This window comes from Cervus canadensis, chromosome 18, assembly GCF_019320065.1.
Source record: "Cervus canadensis isolate Bull #8, Minnesota chromosome 18, ASM1932006v1, whole genome shotgun sequence".
Taxonomy (NCBI): domain Eukaryota; kingdom Metazoa; phylum Chordata; class Mammalia; order Artiodactyla; family Cervidae; genus Cervus; species Cervus canadensis.
Window position 1 is genome coordinate 54,338,660 of NC_057403.1, and position 18,586 is coordinate 54,357,245.

Sequence of the window (18,586 nt, forward strand, 5' to 3'; positions counted from 1 at the left end):
CGTCCATGGGATTTTCCAGGCAAGAGTACTGGAGTGGGGTGCCATTGCCTTCTCCAACAGGGCTTCCTTAGAGGTGATGAAAATATTCTAAACTGTTCTAAAATCTGTGGTGTTGGTTGCTCATCTCTGAGAATATACAAAAAGCCATTGCATCCTAAAAAACAAGAAACGCACACACACAAAAAATCTTCTGAGTGCAGTGTGATGTCCTGGATTGGATCCTCAGATAGAAAAACTGGTGAAATCGGAATGAAGTCTGGGGTTTAGTTAGTAGTCCTGTTCCAGTGTTGGCTTCCTGGCTATGACAAACATACCATGGTAACTGAAGATGCTCATAGTTGTCAAAATGGCCGTGGGGTACGTAGGAACTCTTGGTGCTGTCTCTTGCAACTTTCCTCTAAATCCAAAACTATCCCCCAATAAAACTTCTGTTAAAAAATAATAACAGGAGAGAACTCCTATCATTCCATTATTACGGCCGATTTTTCCATCTCTCCTACCAGTCCTGTGGGTGAGCTCACTCCCCTCTGCATCGCTACAGTCACAGCCTATGAATCACACCTAATCAGCTTCTTTCTTCCTAACATAACGTAATTACATAAATTATGTGTCTGCAGAGCCTTTGTGATGAACATTTTTCTGGCTGCCGACCGTCCAGTTTCACAAGTGTACTGTGATGGAATGAAAATCCCCCTGGTGTTGGCCTCTTGAGCTGCTTCCCATTTTTATTGTTATAAATTAATATGTTCTAACCAACATTTTAATACGTGCAGCTCCTTCCCATCCTACACTGAATTGTTTCCTTAGAGAGCCTTTTCAGGAGGGGGAGCATTCCAGAGTTAACAGGGGTGAGAATCGCTTTAAAAAGAAATAGGCTAGGACTTCCCTGGTTGCCCAGTGGTTAAGACTCTTCACTTCCAATGCAGGGGGGGCGCAGGTTCAATTCCTGGCCAGAGAAGTAAGTTCCCACATGTGCTGGTGTGGCCAAAAATAAATAAAATGAAATTTTAAAATATTTGAGCCCAAAATTAAAATATATATACGTATTTATCTTGCACCTAAAAAAAAAGGTATAGGCTGTCAAATTACCTCCTAAAGGGCTAGCACTGTGCCTGGGATGTGGTAAATGTTCCATAAACGTCACTCACTTCCTAGCCTAATCAGCATTACCAGCGAATACTGCGGCTGGAACCCTCTCCAGCAGTGGCACCCTTTCTTTGGGCAGCCGCCTATTCAACCCCTCGGGCTGTTTTTCTCCCGGACAATTGGAGGCTTTAATGGTTAACCAGCCTTCAAGGGTCTCCATTGTGGAATAGAATGGAAAATGCAGAAGGATGCATGTCTACGACCAGAGGTCTCCTGCTGGACTCCACCATCCACACTTAGCCCTCTCAGCCAGCCCGGCGTGGCCGTAAGAACAGCACACACTGGGAGAGGGTGTTTGCTGGGGCATGTCCAGTGGGGGCGGTCTTTTGACTCTTGGAGAGCCCCTGTTTTTCCATTTTTAAGACTGTGGTAAAATGCAATAACATAAAATGTTAGCCCTTTAGTGTGCAGTTCAGTGGTGTGACGTACATTTAGTGTTGGGCAGTCACCGCCATTGTCCAAAAATTCCGGAGCTTTTAAAATCACCCCTGAAGGAAACTCTGTCCCTGGTAGCAGTCTGCAAAGTTCCTGTTACATCTAAAACTCTTCTCAGTTTGGTGAAGTGGTTAGAAGGTGGTTTGGGGAAATGATTCTCTGGTGGAAAGACTTCAGTTGGGCGTATTGGTTATAATTCACTTGTTTGTAAACTCTAACATATTGCAGCAAAAGGGGAATTGCTTGGCTCTCTGAACTAGGAAGTGCAGGGGTCGCCAGCTTCTGGTGTGGCTGGATCCAGAGTTGAAGCCATAGCTTCTTTTCTTTTCTCTTTTCTCTTTCCTCTGTGTTTGGCCCCAAGTGGCCCCTGTGCAGCAGGAGAAATGGTCCAGGCCTGGTGGCTGTTCTGGGTCTTGATCCCAAGGGAAGAGAGAGTCCTCCTCCCTTAGTGTCAATCATTCTCTTAAAATGATCCAATTGGCCCAGCTTAGGTCACATGCACGGGGCCGGGAGGTGTGGGGCCTCATGAGAGGCAGCTCCAAACTGATTCCAGTTGTTAAAAGAAAAGGATACTGGTATATGAAGAGCATAGTGGATATTTGCTTGATCTTGAACTGCAGGTGCAATGTGATATTCTGACCATTACCTTTTGCATTTCCCTCCTCTGCATTTAAAAAAGGTTATTACCTGAAGCTGTTACAAGACTTCACATTTATACTACAGTTGTAAATACAGCCATTTATGTTACAAAGGGTTGATTTTACTGGTGTAATGGTATCTTCCAACAGTTATTAAAATCATGCTGATGCTGGCAGGTCAGTTTCCCCCTCTGCTTAGCGGGGACTCAGAGCAGATGTTCTTTAAGGGGTCTCCAGATGGTCATTCTGGATTCCTTGTCTTGGGGACAGGATCACATCCCCAGCTGCCTTTTACCACCATTTTCATGTGAAGAATAAATGGATTGAGTTTTAATTTCAGATTATTCCTAACCTTTTTTTTGTAATAATAAAAATACCCACATCCTTATGCTTTGTATGAAACATTCAGTTCAGTTCAATTCGGTCGCTCAGTCATGTCCGACTCTTTGAGACCCTTTGAGACTGCAGCATGCCAGGCTTCCCTGTCTGTAGAGAATGTAAATGAATGTTGTTGTTCAGTTGATAAGTCGAGTCCGACTCTTTGCAACCCCATGAACATAGCCCACCCGGCTCCTCTGTCCATGGAACTCTCCAGGCAAGAATACTGGAGTGGGTTGCCATTTCCTTCTCCAGAGAACCTTCCCGACACAGTGATTGAACCTCTATCTCCTGCATTGGCAGACGAATTCTTTACCACTGCACCACCAGGGAAGGCCATCAATGAATGTAGAGCCACTGAAATCAAGAAGTGTGGATCTTTATGCCACCTCCCTGCCCGTGGGCAAGTCTCTCTCCTTTCCTGGGCCTCAATTTCCTCATTTAAAAATAAGTTGGAGTGGGACTTCCCTGGCGGTTGACCTTGCCTTCCAGTGCAGAAGGTATGAGTTCAGTCCTGTGTTGAGGAGCTAAGATCCCATGTGCCTCCTGGCCAAAACACTGAAACAGAAAGCAGAAACAATCTTGTAACAAATTCAATAAAGACTTTAAAAATGGTCCACAGCAAAAAAATTTTTTCTTAAAAAAAAAAAATGAATTGGATGAGTTGAACTGCTGTGTCATACTCTGTTTGTATATATTCTGAAACGGTTTCATTTGTTTGGGGGGCACTTTGTTTATCACAGCGTATTACTTTTAAAGGAACCTTTTACTTTGTCAGTAGAAGAGACAGCGTGCAGGGCCGTGGTCTGGGGCTATAGCCTTTGGAGCCAGATGGAGTGAGCTCAGGTTTCAGTCCTGCCAGTCAGCGTGCAGCCCCAGGCAAGTTCCTCTCCTCTGGGCCTCTTGTCTGAAGCAGGGCTGGTATAGCATCTGCCTCCTGGGGTTGTTGTGGGGATTGAATGAGTGACTGTCAGGAAGCTTAGAACAGTGTCTGGTAGCATCCTGGGAGTGTAGTTGAGAATACTCCCAGCTTTCCTGGTTCGACACCACTGTGATACACAGCTTTCTAGTTTCCCTGGGGACTGACAGGTCCACATGCTGAGTCCCTGACCTGGGGCATGAATCTTGTTTTTGAACCATCCTGCCTAACTGTCTTACATACGGCTTGGATCACAGTCACATCCATCAGCAACACAGAAAGGTTCCAGCCTCACTCACCCTTGCTGGTGCTGACCTCAAAACAATCCAAACCTCACCTGGGGCCTGTGCCTAGGTGCATCAGCTGGGAGAGTAACCCTAAGCGTAGCCCTGAGCAATGATAAGACTTGCCTCAAGCCATGGCCAGCAAGCAGCCGGCCGGGGCTGGCTGAGGAGTCAAAAGTCAGGAGGTTTGATGGCGGGTCTCTAGTGTGTGTTCAGAGCCAGGCTGAGATGCTGAGCTGCCTCTGAGGCTGGTGGAGAACAGGATGAGGCCAGCAAGGCTGGGGGCAGCAGCTGGCTGCCAGGCTGGGTGATGATGGCACCCAGACTTGGGCCCGGAATGCGCTGAGTGGACAGGGTGCGTGGCTGCCTCGTCACAGCCGTCGTCTGCTGCACAGAAACGCCTGGCTGGTGCCGGCGACACAACACCCAGCCCATTGTCCTGGCGCCGCTGCGGGGTGAGAGGGACAATGCAGTGGCCCCCGTCAGAGACCAGCCCGCGCCGGGCCAGGCTGTCTCGATTTAGAAACAGACTCGGTCGATGGAGCATTGTGCTGGCCTTGCAGAAGCTCTGTATTCACGTGGTCCTTTTATCTCTTTTTTTATTTTTGAATATCATATGAATGCTCACTGAACCAATTACCCGGAGGTACATCTCGGCTTTCAGCTCTGGGAAGAGAACAGCAGGGAGTGTTTCCTCTACGGGGAAGCGGAGGTGGGAAGGCTGGGCCTGTCAGTGACTGCATGGAGCCCTCAGTGTAATGTGTATCCTGAAGGCTTCTGAACCCCAGGAGCAGGGGCAGTTTATGTGCTAGACCCGTCCACCCACAGGGCCAGGGCTAGGACCAGATGTCCTAACTCTCTTCCGGGGGGGTCCTGTTTATATACAAGTGCAGTAGTTATAACAAGAGTTTTACTGTGTCCTTGCCTTATGCCTGGCACTTTGAAGGACTTTCCACATACTGAAATTATTTCTTCTTCACAAGGCCAGTTCTGCCATCATCTGCATTTTATAGATGAGGAATCTGGGGACCAGGGGAAGTTGGGGAAGTTGCTCAAGGTCCCCTGTGCTTGCAGACTGGCCAGGGACCTTGACTCTGTCACTTCAGCCCACTACACGTTTCCCAAAGTCCTCTAGCACCAAGAATGTTCTGAGGCCAACATACCTTTTGGAAACTCTACTTTTATAGACTCGCATGACACATTAAAGGCTCTGAGAAGATCTGCAGGAAACAAATGTCTTACATTTATTTTTAAATTTACTGACCTGGTTCTCAATCTTCCTTGATGTTAGAACTTTTTTTTTTGAAACTGGAAACTGAACATCATTGCCCAGTGTTTCTTTCTTTTTTAAATACTACTGTGTCAAATGGAAGAGATCATGGGCCTAAGGGGTAGTGAGATCCAAGTTGACATTCCAGCTTTATTAACCTTTTGCCCTAGGACCTCAGGCAAGTAACTTTATCTCTAGAAGCTGTTCTCACTTAAAGAGAATGTAGATTCTCACAGAGCTGTTGGAAGGATGAAAGAAAAACAAAGGAAGTGAAAAGGTTTCTCCTTTTAGTGACTGATGAACTCCTATTCATCCTTCACAACCCTGATTTTTTATCCCATTCTCCTACCAGCCTCAATCAGAATTAATTGCTCCTGTGTTTGGACTGTAGCCCAAATTCCTTGAATTACAATTAAGTGGCCCTAGTAAGTAATCTCGAGGGCAGGGACCATGGCTGCTTTATTTGCATTTCTCATACCTAGAAAAGTACTAAAACATGCTAAAATGTGAAGAAATAGATCTGTTCATGTAGGCACTGCTGCTGCTAAGTCACTTCAGTCATGTCCGACTCTGTGCAACCCCATAGACGGCAGCCCACCAGGCTCTGCCGTCCCTGGGATTCTCCAGGCAAGAACACTGGAGTGGGTTGCCATTTCCTTCTCCAATGCATGAAAGTGAAAAGTGAAAGTGAAGTCTCTCAGTCGTGTCCGACTCTTCACGACCCCATGGACTGCAGCCTACCAGGCTTCTCCGTCCATGAGATTTTCCAGGCAAGAGTACTGGAGTGGGTTGCCTTTGCCTTCTCCTCATGTAGGCTCTAGTCTATGCCTTATTCCAGGACAAAAGCTAGTAAATGTTCAACAATGCTCTTCCGGCTGAACTAAGTTGTGGAAGCTATTTACACTCAGGGAGGGGCTTGAGGGTGGATTGGAATTTCCACAGGCTCCTCTTTTGTTTCAGTGGAAAGCAGAGGTGGAGCGGGGAGAACTTGTGTACCTTGGTGTCGGGAGATTTACGGGGCTGCTGCTCCTGCTTGTAGAGCATCAGTGCTGCCCGCCACTCAGTGGACCAGCTTAGATGCCTCATCCCTCTTTAAAAGGGCTGTTTTTATGGGGAGTTTTATGCTTCTTCAAGCCTGTGGCTTGGCCCTTTATTCTTCTCAGAACCAGAAAGGGCTTTTTGTGCTGTGTTTCACCTGGGCCTGGACTCATGCAAGGGGGCTTTCCAGTGATTGAATCCTATACTGAAAACATAGGGACTTGCCTGGTGGTTCAGTGGCTAAGACTCCATGTTCCCAATGCAAGGGGCGTGGGTTTGATCCTTGGTTGGGAAACTAGATCCTATATGCCACAACTGAGATCTGGCACAACCAGATAAATATATATATAAACACACAGACAGACACACGCACACTAAGGTCCCAAGCTGCCTGTGAATGGTGGTGCCAGGATCCTGTGTGGAGGGGCAAGTGCCATTATGCGTCCAATGTACAGATGAGGAAAATGAGGCTTGGAGGGGTGCCGCCTCAAGCCAAGGGTGAGTGTCAAGACAGAAGCCAGATGATGGGGCTCAGAGACCATTTTAGTCGTGGGGAGGGCAGTGGGGAACGTGATTCTATGCTCCTGCTATCAAGAGGTTAAAAGCTCGTGGGAGAAAGAGGAGGATACCCACACCCTGAGCCCGGCATGTACATGCAAGTCGCTTTCACAGGCTGAGAGCTCTGCCAGCAGGTTGTGGCTGGGTGCCCGTCACTAAAACCCCAGGTGGGTCCCAGCTCTGGGCCAGCCGGCCTTGGCGTGGTGCCTGCCTGCCCCCACCCCCCACCCCTGCAGTGGTCGGCCTCCTGATGTCTACACAGTGATTCCTGACACTCACAGCAGACAGTTTCCATGGACTGGGGATGTCAGATTAGAGCCGTGCAGGTCTTTACTGAGGGAGCCCAAGCACTGAGTCCAGACAGGTCTCCAGGTGTGACCCACACACCCAGTGGTGCTTGTTGAGAAGGCTGCCTGTGCCCTCTACCTCTGAATCTTTCAGATCTTCCCTCCCTCAGTCTCTTGCCTTGCAGGGACCATCCCCCACCTCTGTCCTTCTCTTGTCGTAGTTTATCCCCGACACCCTGCCTTTTGAGAGTCCCTCCTAGAACAAGCTCCAGGCTCTCTGTTCTTTCCCCTATGGTGGTTTATCCCACCTAGTGGTTAGGACAAAATTAAGGACTTCCCTGGTGGCTCAGACGGTAAAGCGTCTGTCTACAATGTGGGAGACCCGGCTTCGATCCCTGGGTCAGGAAGATCCCCTGGAGAAGGAAATGGCAACCCACTCCAGGTATCTTGCCCGGAAAATCCCACGGACAGAGGAATGTGGTAGGCTACAGTCCATGGGGTTGCAAAGAGTCGGACACGACTGAGCGACTTCACTTTACTTCACAAGTGATGGTCCGTCACACAGCTAAGTCTGCTAATTCCTCTGGAGCCCTGGGTGCATAATATGTGTTATTACAAAACATTGCAAAAAAAAAAAACATTGCAGAGGTGCTGGGTATGTCCTTTTATGTAACATTTATTTCATAGATGTTTTCAGTTTTCGTAATTTTAGTGGCTGAATCCTATTCTGTTCAGTGGATGTGGGATTATGTGTGTGTGTGCGCATGGTTTTCATTCTCCTGATGAAGACCTTGGTGTGGAGTTAAACATGGGTTTGGGTCTCAGCCCCACCCCATGATGTGTGTGACCTTGTGCCAGCTGTTTCACTTCCCTGAGCTTCAGCTTCCTCTGAAAATTGGGGATGATAATATCTAACTCATAGAATTGTAAAAATTAAATAAAATACTGTGTATCCTAAGTGCCTGCCATGTAGGACCTGTTCAATGTAGGTGCTATTTACTTATTTACTCAACTTTTGTTGAAAAGTGGAAGCAGTCTGGTATTTACTGACAGTGAACATCTGTGAGTATACATGTTGTAATTTTTTAAAAATTCCGTTGAACTTTTCCTTTGGGAAAAATTCCCAAAAGTGAGTATTGCTGAGGAGCAAGAAATACTAACCACTTTTTATGGCTAAGCAATATTCCATTGCATATATGTACCACATCTTCTTTATGCATGCATCTGTTAATGGACATTTAGATTGTTCCCATGTCCTGGCTATTGTGTAAATAGTGCTGCAATGAACATTGGGGTACATTTGTCTTTTTGAACTATGGTTTTCTCAAGCAGTTATATTCCAAGTTAAAAAAAGAAAGAAATGCTAGCCACAGCTTCAACCAGGCAGAAATTGAAGTCCTAAACTGGATTAATATCTCTTGTCAGTTGATTGAGAGCAGGGGCTATTTGGAGGTCTGGATTAAGAAGGATTCTGAGGTTAAGTCTGGACTCAGTGGGGAAAGTGCCATGACTGATTTGTGATGTCTGCCCTGGGTACCGGAGGAGAGAGTGGAGTTTGTTCCTGCCTTCTTTTTTTTATATATATTTATTTATCTGGCTGTGTCGGCTCTTACTTGCTGCACTTGGGTTCTTGTTGTGTCATGCAGGATCTTTCATCGTAGTGCTTGGGTTTAGTTGCCCCATGGCATGTGGGATTTTAGTTCCCCAGCCAGGGATTGAATTTGTGTCCCCTGAACTACAGAGCAGATTCTTAACCACTGGACCACCAGGGAAGTCCCCAATTCCCACATTCTTACCATCCTTGATCTAGACAGAGCCTTGTCAGAAACCAGGCAAAGTGGAGTCGGGGCTCTTATAAATATCCATGGTCCAGGAAGGCAGGGGTCAGAATCCAGGCAGTTACTCAAATGCTAAAGGGGTGGATGGCCCTGCAGGGTTAGGATTCAAGGCACAGAGACAGCTGCCCATAGCTGGTTTGAACTGAGAGCGAGCCCAGCATGCTGGAGGACATCATGCCTTTCCACCACCCGTCCACATTGGGCAGTTACCTTGAGTCCACTCAGAATGCCACCACCTGCTCCGCTCTCATCCTCTGTCCTCTCCTTAGTGAAATAGGCTCGTGCCATTTCTGACCTGTGACAATGATGCAGGTGCCTACATTCCCAAATTCTGTCAATCATTGGACTATACCATTTCGACCTACTTGTTTTTCCCTTGTCTATGACGACTCATGCCAGTTACAGGAACCTGTTCTTTTTGTAGTAAATATACCCCACTGGAAGGACTTTTAAAACCTTGGTCTCTGAGACTGTAGAATAGTTGTAGGAGGGAAGGTGTAGGGGGCCCAGGAGGGGTTGGCAGGTTTGCTGTGCATTTTCATCTGGCCCATGTTCCTTGGAGGGTGCCTTTTCTCTTAGCAAGATGCGGGCTGCTGGGGACCAATTGCTTTTCTTCAGCATGCCAAGGCCTTTGGTTTATAATTAATCTTCACCCACTTGGGGAAAAGATACATTATTGTGGCCAGCATGTGTCCCATCCACCCACTGCTCCATCTCACTGCGCACACACACTGCCCCACCTCACACAGGTGGGAGGGGAGGCTCCATCCCCACCATTTTTGCAAGAGTTTGGGATGGGCCTGAAGCCAGCACGCAGCCTTCTTTTCGAAAGTCATACTCAAATCCCAAAGTTGACACTTATGTGCTGGTTTCTCTCACTGCTCCTTGGACTCTGGTGTCCAAGGTAGAACTTTGTCCCATGGTCTCTGGAGGCTCAGGTGCAAATCCAAGGATGGCTGGTGGGGAAAGAGCTGGCAGACCCACCATCCATACCGCTTCTTTCATGGAGATGGAGACCAGGGCCTGGAGCCATTGACTGCTTCCTGCAGGGCCTTTTAGAGCCCTCTTGGTTCTTCTTCTCTGCTCTGAGACTGTCAGAGGGACCTGACAGATTTTGACTTCCCAGGGCCTCAGATAGTGTCTGGCATATAATAGATGTTCGGTAGGCAGGTGTTAATTGGAAGAGTGATTTGCATTAGCTCTCGTTATCTTAGGGTACGATGAAGGTCACCTCTCCTCCCTGGCACCACCTTGTAGCAATGGGCATTGCTGGCATCACAGACTTAACTCACTTTTTCTCCCCAGACCTTCCCAGCACTTGTGTTCTCTATGTAGGGTAGTAACTCATCGTGGTCCTTATGTTCTGGGTAGAAGACCAGACACACTTCTGCCCCCACAGGCCTCCTCTCTGTCTTCCCATGGCTAATTCTGTCCCCAGCTTTTGAGTGAGCAGCTGGATTTGCTGTCTTCTTTCTGCAAGGGCAAGAAGAGCCTGTGTCACTGTCTCGCTTATTCTGAGAAATTCCCCAGACTTTCCTTCATTAAAAAGTAACCAGTGAGGATGGAGAAGTCAGTGTGGGTGAGGGAGGGAAAGGGAACTTAGCTACACCCTATACATTTGCTCTGAGCGTTTCAGAAAACTTCTTTAGAGCTCACAGTCTTCCCTAACAATCTTGAGAATGAAGAAAATCCATGACTTTGTGAAATATTACCTTATCATTCTTGAGCATGTGCTCTGCACTAGGCACACTCATCAGATCCTTACAGGATGTAGGTCCTCTTACTGTCCCCTCTTGAACGAGAAACCTGAGGATCAGGCGGGTAAGTTTCCGGGGAGGGTCAGGCTGCTGGAAATGCACATGGGCGGCCGTCTCAGTGTGTGGCCCAGGCCACTCCCAGTACATTTTAGGACCGAAACCTGGGCTTAAACCCAGGAAGTTGGGGGCCATATAAAACCGAGATGATTTGGGGACTTCTCTGGCAGTCCGGTGGCTAAGACTCCACTCTCCCGATGCAGGGGGACTGGGTTCAATCCCTGGTTGGGGAACTAGATCCCACATACAACTAAGAGCTCGCATGCTGCATGCTACCACGAAGGTAAAGATCCCGACTGCTGCAAGTAAGACCCAGCACAGTCAAATAAATAGTATTTTAAAAGTAATAAAAGTGAGATGATTTGAAACCAAGGATGGGAAAATACAATACTCATGCACTTTTTAGACCAGCCTTGCAAATAGATTCTTGACCGTGTATAGAGCACCACTTCCTAATCCTTGTCCTTCTCTGGAGTTGCCCTCCTTGGAAGCAGACCGATGTTCATCTTCGTATTTGAAGCATGAGCTTAAATGATCCAGAGAAATGTCCTGGGGACAGAATGTGTCCTGAATTTGATCAGTGTGTGTCTCCAAGTCATCTAGGAGTCCTGGTTAGCTGGATGAGGTGTCTTCCTTTGAGAAGTCCTGCCCTGGCAGAAAAGGGAGAGACCCTGTCTGCAGGCCATCAGCCAGGGACACCAAGTTCCCAGACATGACGAAGTTCTTTCTAGAACTCTAGCTGACAGTGCCCCCAGACCAGCACATTTTGCTTTGAAGTCCTTGGCATGTGCCCCTGGCAGCCTGAATGGTGTGATGGCTGCCGGTGTGGGAGGGGCATGCAGCCCACCAGGTAGCATGTCGGGGTGAGAGGGCCTGTCCCTGGGGCCCCAGTGTGACGCCGCTGTGTTCCCCGGGATGAATTGCTCCCCCTCTCTGGGTCTTCCTTATTCTCTATCAAATGAGGGGGTGACTGTCAGGGTCTCAGAGGCTCTTTCAGATCAATACCCCCTCACCCTGACTTTCTTTTGTTAACCAAGGTACACATAGAGGAAAACACATATATCTTAGGTGTACAGCTTGATACATTTATGAATTCTAACATTTGGAAATTTTGTACACACCCGTGAAACCACTGCCCAGATCAAGACATGGATCCAGCACCCACCCACTCCTGCCCCAGAAGGCTCTCCTCCCCTGACCAAGATCAGCTCTAATCTTTTATGATTAATGTGTCTGCTTGACCGAGCACATTATTCTTTTTTGTTTTTATTTTTTTTAACTTTTTATTTGATATTGAAGGATAGCCGATTAACAATGTTGTGATAGTTTCAGGTGCACGGCAAAGGGACTCAGCCATACACATTTTATTATTTACTCATTCGGCTGCCCTGGGTCTTAATTGCAGCTCTCGAGATGTTAAGTCACAACATTCGAACGCTTAGCCGTGGCATGTGGGATCTAGTTTCCTGACCAGGGAACGAACCCAGGTCCCCTGACTTGGGAGCATGTAGTCTTAGCCACTGGACCACCAGGGAAGTCCCTGAGTACGTTGTTCTTTCAGGCTCTTTCCTGTTCTCTCTGGACCTGGACTGCCACTGGCCATGTGTGGCCGCAGAGCATGTAAAGTCTGGCTTGTCACGCTGCTGTGTACTGAGTGCACCGGCTTTCTGAGATTCAGTATGGAAAACAAAATTACTTGTTTCAGTGCGGCTTCTAGCAAATTTACGATTCCCTATGTGTTAGGGTTGCTCTGGGCTGTGCTGGGGGTCTTCTTTCCGGCGAGGACTTGCGCCCTGCAGCTTGCAGCCTCTGTGTGGCCTGCCTCTTCTCCAGGAGGTGTTGCTGGTACCTGGAGGGTGCCAGGGACTGTGGTTGAGAGCCCAGGGTGTGCGCATGGCGGGGAGGTGGCCCTGCTTTCTGTAGATGTATTCTTTGTGGTTTTCAGCGTAGGCGAGTCCTTGCAGGACCCTCAGGTTGTGGGCTTTGCTCCTACATTGAGGTCTGGCTGTCCACAGAATTATTTTTGCTCTTTCTGCCTGTTTTTGAAAACTCACATTTAAGCCCACTTCCCAGAGGTGGTGGCACCTCCCTTGCCACGTTGAATGCCCGTTCTGTGAGGACCCTAGAAGGAACAGAGGTGGAGAATTGTACAGTCATTTTGGGTTGGGTTTAGGTTGACTCAGACCTTTGGGGGACTTTTTGCAGAGTTCACACCCTGAGGGGATCTCACCTTTTTGAAGCCTCCGCCCTCCCGCAAACTCCACCCCAACATCCTGTGGTGGGGGAGCCCCTCCAGGCCCACCAGGCCCACCTCTATGTGACCGGCCACTTCCTGTCTGCCCTCTGGAGGGAGGGGGCTGATTCCAGTAGTAGGGATGGATGAGGCTGCTTGTCTCCATACTTTTGTTTGAAAGAATCAGTTTTGGCAAATGTGTCAAAAAATTTTGGTTTTAAGCATGTCTCAAATTCTCAAATGTATAGGGTTTGAGTTTTATTTTTGCAGTTTGAGACATAGCTGTTTTTTTTAATGTAATTTTTGAGACATAGCTTTTTTTTTAATGTAATTTTGTTCATTTACATTTATTGTTATGCTGTGTTTCACTGGGTTCTGCTACCCTGGTTTGCTTCTTTAGCTTTGATTCGATTTCCCATATACTTGTGGTTTTAAGGGGGACTGTGCTCTGTCTGCACTTTCACTGTGGATTTCTTAGACCTTGTCAAACCTCTTCTTGATCTACATTGTCTAATGGCTAACAGACACAAGCGCAAGTGTTCTTGTTTCTCTAGATAGCCATATATAGCTATGACGGGGCAGAGGAACTTTGGACTTCCTTCTATAGGCATCTTGAGCTGTGGGGCTTCCTCCTCCTGCTTTGCTCTTCACCCCGCCCCCTGCCGCTGGGGCTCAGGTTGAGAAACACGTTATTTCTGGGTTCCCCTTTCTGGCTCTGCCGTTCTGCTGTGTCTGCTCTATGCTGATGACTTACACAGGCCCTTAGCAGCACAGTATGTCGGACTGGGAGCAGAAAAGGATGTTTAGTCATCTGGGCTGATTGCACAATCTCTCCAAGCCCAGCCCATGGAACTTATCTTTTAAAAAAAAAAAAGCTAATATACTGAAGAAGGATAAGTGAGGAAAATGTGTGAGGCTGCACCTGGCACATATTAGTTGCTTGATAAATATTAACCTCCCCTTTCCTCCTTCCTGTTAGTATTCTTGGTGGCTTGGCATGTTTTGTCTTAATATTGTGAAACTTGACCTTGAGATTGCTTCTGGCTTAGTCATTCTTTTTTGTTTCTTTCTCCCTCTTCTTAAAATTGAGGTGAAATTCAATAACATAAAATTAGCCACCATTAAAAAATATACAATTCAGTGGCATTTAGGACCTTCACGGTGTTGTAGAGACACTGCTGCTGCTGCTAAGTCGCTTCAGTCGTGTCCGACTCTGTGTGACCCCATAGACGGCAGCCCACCAGGCTCCCCTGTCCCTGGGATTCTCCAGGCAAGAACACTGGAGTGGGTTGCCATTTCCTTCTCCAATGCATGAAAGTGAAAAGTGAAAGTGAAGTCGCTCAGTCGTGTCCGACTCTTAGTGACCCCATGGACTGCAGCCTACCAGGCTCCTCTGTCCATGGGATTTTCCAGGCAAGAGTACTGGAGTGGGGTGCCATTGCCTTCTGTACAGACACTACCTCTATCCAATTCCAAAATATTTTCATCACTCCTAAAGGAGATGATGATACTTTTAAGAAGGCCAGCTTTAGGACTTCCGTCATGGTGCAGGTGATAGGAATCCGTTTGCCAGTGCGGGGAACATGGGTTTGGTCCCTGGTTCAGGAAGATTCCACATGCTGTGAAACAACTCAGTCCATGCGCCCCAACTCCTGAGCCTGTGCTTTGCAACAAGAGAAGCCACCGCAATGAGAAGCCTGTGCACAGCAACAAGGACCCAGTGCAACCAAAAATAAAAATAATTTAAAAATATATAAAATTAAAAAAAAATAAAAAGAAGAAGGCCAGCTTTAGAGTCAGCTGTGCCTGCTAGCCGTATGACTTTGGGCAGCTCTCATTATCTCTAGCCTTTTGTTTTGTCATCTTCACAATGGAAATAATATTGATTATTAATATATTACAGGATTTTTTAAAAGCAGCTTTATTATGGTATAATTTACACACCACAAAATTAACTCATCCTAAGTCACCCTAAGTTCAATTGTTTTTAGTAAATTTACAGAGTTGTGCAACTATTATTGCAATTCAACTTTAGAGCATTTCCATCATTTTCTGTTCCAATCTCTAGCTCCTAGAAACCAGGAATCTACTTTTTGTCTCTCTGGATTTGCCTTTTCTGTACCTTTCACATAAACGGAATCATACAACATGTGGTCTTTCATGGCTGGCTTCTCACTGAGCATAATTTTTTTTTTTTTTTTTGAGCATAATGGTTTTAAGGTTCACCCCTGTTGTAGCCTGAATCAGTACCTCACTCCCTTTTTATGACTGAGTAATATTCCATTATACAGAAAGACCCTGTTTTGTTTACCCTTTCATGTGTTGGGCATTTGAGTTGTTTCCACTTTTGGGCTGTTATGAATAATGTTGCCATGAATGTTTGTGATTACCAGTCTTTGTGTGGACATATGCTTTCATTTCTGTTGGGTAGCTATCTGGGAGTAGAATTGCTAAGTCATGCTAAAAGGTTTTAAGAATTAAGTTTGTTAATGTGTGGCACTGCCTGGTCACTTACACCCTTTGTATACAGTGGTCATTGTTTACATTATTTCCTCGTGGACTCTTTTTTTTTAAAGTGGATGATGTTCTGACCTTCAGACTTGTTATTCACATTTTGGTAACTTCTCCATATTCTTACCTGTCACCATCCTAACATTTTCCTTATGGCGGTTTTATGACGCATGTATTCAAATACCTGTTGACTCTTCACGGCTTAGATCACCTGCTTCACTCATTCAGGCCACACACATTTCAGAGAGCCTCGTGTGTGCTAGGTCTCTGGGGTTTTATGATGGACACGTGTACCACAGCAACTACAACCGTTTGGCTCACCACTACAGCCCCATCTCTTGACACCGTGTTTGTTGAATGAATGCAAACAGCTCCCTTGCCTTCAAGTAACTGAGTGTGGCTGGCGAGCCCTGTACAACCTTCACTGCATCCAGTGTCTGGGCTGAGTGATCTCAGACCTGGGACCAGAGGCCCCACTTCATAGGAGTGTCTGAAGCTACCTTGTACTAGCTGATGACAGCCAGTCATGCATCTCTTCCCAGCTCCACTTACAAGCCCCTGTTGATAGTTTGTAATCAGCCAACGTGGGGAGATTTATGCCAGCCATGGAAATGGGTAGAAGGCTACCATCCACCCCTAACCCCTTTTGTGAGAGAGCCTGGTTTAAACATTGACCAGCAGACCAGCCTGCCTTTCCAACCTCCTCTTCTCTTATTCTCCTAACAAGATGGGTTTTCATATGAGGAAATGGAGGCACGGAGCATTGAAGGAACTTGCTCAAGGCCGCACAGTTGGAAAATGACAGAGTCAGAATCTGAACCCAGACCTGACCCTTGCCTTTCTGCGTACTCTCGGGATCTCTGGCCATGTTTTTTTTTTCCCCTGCAGAACCGTTCTGCCCCCAGATTTTCGTTTTGATCATTTCTTAGTATTTTAGTTGCCAAGACTTCCTGGTGTGTTGCCTGAGCAACACTCACATCCCGTCCCCTCTCTTTTAACGGGAACTCTGTGTTTTATTTTGTTCCTGCAGAATTTCGCCAAAGAGTTTGTGATCAGTGATCGGAAGGAGCTGGAGGAAGATTTCATCAAGAATGAGCTCAAGAAGGCGGGCGGAGCCAATTACGACGCCCAGACGGAGTAACCCCCCGCGCACCCCGCCCCTTGCCAAAGTCATCTGCCTGCTCCCCAGGGGAGGGGACCGCGGCCTCAGCTACCAGCCCACCAGCCCACCAGGGAGAGGAAACGTGATGAGAGGCGACGCCCACCACCCCGTCCAAAATCCAGCTCCCCTCCCCACTTCCCTTGTGCACCTGCCGTGTCCTAGCCCTCAAAGCTCATTGAACATCTTTTTTTCCTCTTTTATTCTTTCTCCCTGCCCTTCTTTCTTATTCTAAAGAAAAATCATTTTGATGCCAAGGTCACGCACATCATCAGATCAGAGGCGCCTCCTATGGTGACCCTTTCCTGATATTTCTCTGACGCACAAGCAGCCTGCCCGGCTTCACCCACCAACCTCGTGTCACTTCTGGCACCTGGGTCATGCTGCTATCTTGGTTTTCCTTGGCGCCTGCCTGCTTCCGCTGAGGCGACGGCTGTGCCGGGAGCCGTGCCCTCAACAGCGGCCTTCACAAGCACACACACATCCCGCTGGCCAGGCTCACACCCCTGAGAGTCGCTCCAGAGCCCCCTCCACCCCCCCATTCCAAGTTGCCTAAGCTCCATGCCCATCCGAGACGGTGCTCGGTGGAGAGAACCGCAGGCCTGACTCAGACCAGAAGAGAAGAGAGAAAATTTGCCTTAAAAGTTGCCTGGCTTTGCCGTCGGTCTGAAGTGGCCCATTCCCACCCTCTTGATAGAAATCTCATGATGGCGTGGAGTGGGGGCAAAGGTCTAGGTCCAGATTCAATAGGAGGAGTCTTTCAGGGGTCACATCCCGGGCTCCCCAAGTGATGAGGACATTAGGGAGAGAGGCCCGGGGTGCGGGATGGGAACTGAGGTCCAGCCAGTCAGCAAGGACAGCAGGGGACAGAGCGTGTGCAGCGGGAGCCCCGCCCTCGCGGGACCAGAGAGTCTGTGGGTTTAATCCTTGGTGGCACAACAGCGGCCAAAGGATTTCCTTTTTTTCAAAGAAAGATGTGATTGGCTTGGTTGTTCATGAGCATGTTTGGTAGCGTTCTTTTTCTCTTTTCCTTGCTCATTTCGTTGGGGGAAGTCTGTGCTGCGTTGGGGTCGTTAAGAGCATCCGCACTCAAAATGGTTTACAGAAATAAACAGTTTTTTTGTTTTTCAAAAAACAAGTCTGTCTGATTGGTCTTATAAAGCTTCTCTCTTTCCTGGAAAAACGAAGGTGGTTGTCGTATCAGATTTTAATTGGCATTTGGGGCTGGTTGTTTTTCATATTCCATAGCTTGTTTAATTTTAGCAATAACCGTAAGAAATTTGTGCTGTTTGGGACTTCCGTGGCAGTCCACTGGTTAGGACTCTTGAGTTCCCCGTGCAGGGGGCATGGGTTTGAGTTCCGGTTGGGGAACTAAGACCCCACGTGCCACACGTGGTGTGACCAAAAAAAAAAAGGTGCTGTTTGCATCCCCATTTTATGGAAACCGAGGCTCAGAGAGACTCAGCGATTCACCCGTGGCCTCCCGGCTGGCAGGTGGGAGAGCTGGGAGTTGAACCTGAGTCTCCGGGTGGCCCTGGTTCAGTGGCTCAGGAACAGCGGGGGAGGCCCAGGATCGGAAAGAGTGATGAGGCCGCGGGATTGTGACATGTCTCGTGTGGCCAGACCCCTCCACTCTGCATTCAGGAAGAACCGCGAGAAGGCGCCCCCTCAGCTGGGCTATGACATGCTTTCTGAGGTTGAGCTTCAGAACGAGATTTCCAGCACGCCAGCCCTGCTGGGAGTGCAGAATCAGGCCAGAGGAGTTTCAGATGCACAGTTGGCTTTGGAGGAGCTGTGAGTGGGGCGGGGAGGGTGCGGGGAGACCAGGAAGGAATCCTGCAAGATGTGGGCACAGCCCGAGGTGGCCCGGGGCCCGTCCTCAGCCAGGCTCCTCTGCTCGTGGCTGGGCAGGTTAGTTAACTTCTCTGAGCCTCAGCTTCCTCATCTGTGAAATCCTTAAGGAGCGCTGAGATTATGAGGATATCTGGCAGGGCTCGGTTGCCATCCCATCGGGCCTGCCACTAGGTCTTGACAGCTCTGGGTGCCCCAGTTTTTCCTAAACCTAGAACAGAGGGAGC

The 18,586-nt window shown here is 47.9% G+C and overlaps 1 protein-coding gene across 1 annotated transcript in view; it reads left to right on the top strand.

The window, feature by feature from the left end:
• Positions 1 to 17,643, top strand: part of COTL1 (coactosin like F-actin binding protein 1) — a 43,671-nt gene extending 26,028 nt beyond the window's left edge. The window contains exon 4 of the mRNA XM_043436533.1: positions 16,380 to 17,643. Coding sequence (XP_043292468.1) covers positions 16,380 to 16,490 — 111 coding nt within the window. The 3' untranslated portion in view covers positions 16,491 to 17,643. The remainder of the gene's footprint in view (positions 1 to 16,379) is intronic.
• Positions 17,644 to 18,586: the final 943 nt, after the last annotated feature.